The 4,096-nt window shown below is 41.3% G+C and overlaps 1 protein-coding gene across 4 annotated transcripts in view; it reads left to right on the top strand.

Annotated features, from left to right (window-relative positions):
• The window catches only part of Mkrn1 (makorin ring finger protein 1), a 22,807-nt gene that overhangs the window by 9,040 nt on the left and 9,671 nt on the right, over window positions 1-4,096 (top strand). For all 4 annotated transcript variants that reach the window (XM_021164797.2, XM_021164796.2, XM_021164798.2 and 1 more), the window contains exon 2: window positions 1,345-1,473. In XM_021164797.2, the coding sequence (XP_021020456.1) occupies window positions 1,352-1,473 (122 nt within the window). In that variant the 5' untranslated portion in view covers window positions 1,345-1,351. The remainder of the gene's footprint in view (window positions 1-1,344; window positions 1,474-4,096) is intronic.

Below are 4,096 nucleotides of genomic sequence, written 5' to 3'. Positions count from 1 at the left end.
CTCAGCCAGGGATGGAGAGATGGGTTAGTGCTCAGCCAGGGATGGAGAGATGGGTTAGTGCTCAGCCAGGGATGGAGAGATGGGTTAGTGCTCAGTCAGGGATGGAGAGATGGGTTAGTGCGCAGGGTGCTTGCTTTTGCAGGGAAACTGCGTTTGTTTACTCTTGTATTTATTTTTCCCGTGATTGTGTTGGGAATTGAGCCCAGAGCTTTGTTACTGGTTTTCCAGATCTTTTAGTTAGTTGTCAGTCTGTGGGTTATGTGCACATTACCTTCAGGGACTAGAGGTCTCAGATCTGGTGCTGGAATTACTGGTCGTGAACCATGGGACTTGGGTGCTAGGAGCTGAATGAACCTAGGTGTTCTGCAAGAGTAACATGTGGTATGTGCTCTTAGCAGCTGAGTTCTTATATACCATAGCGTTCCGTTTAGTGGGGGTCTGCATTGTGCTAAACATCCCCACTGCTCTTTTCCCTACACACTAGAGAGCTGTGGCTCAAGCATAAAGCAGAGTCCTCTGCAAGGCCAACCAAAGTTACACCCAATAAACAGTTACTTCTATCTATCTCTGGCATGCCAAAAAGTAACCTTTAATGTCCTGCTCAGAGATCAAGGAAATAGGAAAGTGGACTTTGGCAGGAGTAATGTGCAGGTGGAGGGAGGGGCTGTACAGATCACTCTTGCAGCTTCTTTCGACTATGTTGCAGTTCGGAAGAGCACTGGGTACTGGGTAGGGCTGGTAGGTAGGGTCTGAGTTTATATGTCTTTAACAAATGCTCACATAATGGTGTCGCTGTTTGTTGGTGTCTAGAAACTGCTAATCATGTCTGCCTATAATCCCTTAAAGTTGCTGGCCTAATTTTGCTTTTTTCATTTGTGGCTTTTAAGGAATTAAAACTGTTTCCTTAACATTGAATATAACTGGTAGCCTGACACTTTGTAGTCTATGTGGTTTCTTTATCTTTGATGTGCTTTGAGGATAGGGATTGGAGTTAGTGAAAAATACAGTCCTAGGACTGTAAAACAAGGGCAGTGGCCAGAATTGACCTTCAATGAACAAGATAATTGTTTAAAATTGGGGGCGCTGAGGGTACAGCTTAGTGATAGAGTGCTTGTGTGTATGAGGCCCTAGTTTATCCCGCACCTTCTCATAAGGGGATAGTCTTTCTTTCCGGGCAGCTGCCTTGGTGTGTGTGCTCCCTACTGTTGATCCAAATATGTCTTCCAGCCTAGGCTGACAAGTTCATTGCTATAGTTGTGAACACACCAGGAGACTGGTGGTAATGAATTCTTTGAGAGTTGGCTTTAGTCTTCTAATCTAGATTTCTGGTTCTTTGTCTTACAGATATTTTATGCATGGGGTTTGTAAGGAAGGCGATAACTGTCGATACTCTCATGACCTCTCTGACAGTCCATACGGTGTAGTGTGCAAGTATTTTCAAAGAGGGTACTGTGTTTATGGAGACCGCTGCAGGTAAGGATTTGTTTATAAATTCTTTGGTTAAGGGTGGGTTGAAGAATGAAAATAAAAGATCATTCTAGTAGCTTTGTACATATAATTCTAGTAGCTTTATACATAGTATTCTAAAAATGCTTATGATTTGAAAAGTATTTATTGCTAGCAGTCTATGAAGGCTCAGCAAAGATACAATGCCTTTTTATGAAGTAGTCTCAGAAGTCACAACATTGTCTCTTTCACTAACATCTGGACAAAGTCATTAAGTCCAGCCACATTGAAGGGAAGAGGTACTGGGCTCCACTTTTGGAGAAGCATCTTGGATGCATTTGAAACCACCACACTAGGTAAGACTTGTAGCCAGTATCACAGCCACATACAGATAAGTAGATAGATGGATGAGTGGGTGGATAAATGGGTGGATGGGTAGATGGGTGGCTGAATGAAAGGATAAAAGCTTCTATACTAGGTAAGACTTATAGTCTAAGTATCTCAGCCATATACATACAGATAAGTAGGTGGATAGATGGTTGGGTGGATAGATGGATGGATGGATGGGTAGGTACATACATACATAGACAGACACATTGATAAGTAGCTGTTGGGCACAAATGTTTGGAAGTCATCCTTACCTGGGTTTGTTAGAAAAGCAGTAAGGATATGGGGTAAAGGTAAGCCCCTCCCTCATAACTGTTACAGGTCAGAAATGGATCCCTTGGAGCCAAGGTTAGTCTTTTGCTGCCTAAGGGAGGAGGTGTGAGGATACCATCCTTTATGCTGAATGAGCAGTTCTTTGCAGAACAGTTTTTGTAGATGTTGGCTCACTTATAGACAAGACTTACTGAGGGGAAGTTAGTCAGTCAGTTGAGTTAACATCCCCCAGTGACTTGGAGAGAGGAACGGAAATCGAGGTAAGCAGAGAGCTGTGGCGACCTCCGGACAGAATGATGGGAAGGTAGGACTAGAGTGAAGATCAGAGGGTAACTTAAAAACTTGGACGAATCAACTCTCTCCATCTCGTGGCTCCCAGGAATCGAACTCATGTCAGGTTTGGTGGCAGGCACCTTTATCCACTGGGCTGAGCCATCTTGCCAGCCTCATTGAAGTTCTTTAGATAGAAATTATACTATATTAATACAGAATTACAGAATATGGAAGAAAGCTTGATATGCATCTGTTTTCTCAGTATTAATTCATCACATAACACACTGTAAAAGAATTGGCAATTTTGTGACATCCTATTATAACTTTCTGTGTAACAAACTGTCAGTGGCTCTTGAGTCTATAGATATGAGAATATTAGGCTGTGACATCCTATTATAACTTACTGTGTAACAAACTGTCAGTGGCTCTTGAGTCTATGGATATGAGAATATTAGGCTGGGTTGGCAAACTTTCTCTACAGGGTGGGTGTGTACATGTTTTTGGTGACTCAAGATGTGTTTTATTTATTATTTATTTAATGTAAGTACATCGTAGCTGTCTTCAGACATTCCAGAAGAGGGCGTCAGATCTCATTAAGGATGGTTGTGAGCCACCATGTGGTTGCTGGGATTTGAACTCTGGACCTTCAGAAGAGCAGTCAGTGCTCTTAACTGCTGAGCCATCTCTCCAACCTCAAGATGTGGTTTCTTATGCAAAACCAGCCATAGATAACACAGACAAATGGATACAGTAGTGTTCCAATTGCAGCTTTTTATCTTGGGCCACTACAATTTGAATTTTCTATAACTTGCACTTTATAAATGTATTAGTTTATTAAATACATACATACATACATACATACATACATGTAATTAGAGAGGGGGAAAGACTTTAAATGCTTATTTATTTATTTATTTATTTATTTATTTAAACATTGTAGCTGTCTCCAGATGCACCAGATCTCATTACAGATGGTTGTGAGTCACCATGTGGTTGCTGGGAATTGAACTCAGGACCTTCAGAAGAGAAGTCAGTGCTCTTTATCCTCTGAGCCATCTCTCCAGCCCTTAAATGCTTTTTTTGTTGTTTGTTTGTTTGTGTTTTTTGTTTTTGGTTTTGTGTTTTTTTTTTGTTTTTTGTTTTTGGTTTTTTGAGACAGGGTTTCTCTATGTAGCCCTTGCTGTCCTGGAACTCACTTTGTAGACCAGGCTGGCCTCAAACTCAGAGATCCGCCTGCCTCTGCTGGGATTAAAGGCATGCACCACCACGCCCGGCTCCTTAAATGCTTTTAGAAGCCATTTCAAGATGTCAAAGCCATTCTCACTCGAATTTTGGTAGAAGACTGTATATAGTGTCATTCTGTGCTCTTAAGAGATCCCCATACAGGCTTCCTAGTTTACCTTCTTTTCCTTGTAGTTGAATTTATTTTGTGTGCACAAGTATGTTTGTCTGAATGCTTAACTTTGCACCTCAGGGTGTGTGTGTGTGTGCGCGCGTGTGCGCACGCCTGGAGGTGCGTGAGGTGCCCTGGAGCTATCTTTTTAGCCATAGCTTTTCTTGACTTTTTTTTTTTTAAATCTTTCCTGGTATCTACTTAGTTTTCACTTCAGAAACACATTCTATGCAGATCTATAAGGGAATAATTGTCTCATTGGGAAAATGTGGTAATGTAGCTTATTTATTATTTTGGAGACAGTCTTTTTTTTTTTTTTTTTTT

Source organism: Mus caroli, chromosome 6 (assembly GCF_900094665.2).
Source record: "Mus caroli chromosome 6, CAROLI_EIJ_v1.1, whole genome shotgun sequence".
Taxonomy (NCBI): domain Eukaryota; kingdom Metazoa; phylum Chordata; class Mammalia; order Rodentia; family Muridae; genus Mus; species Mus caroli.
This window is presented reverse-complemented; position numbering and strand designations above follow the sequence as displayed.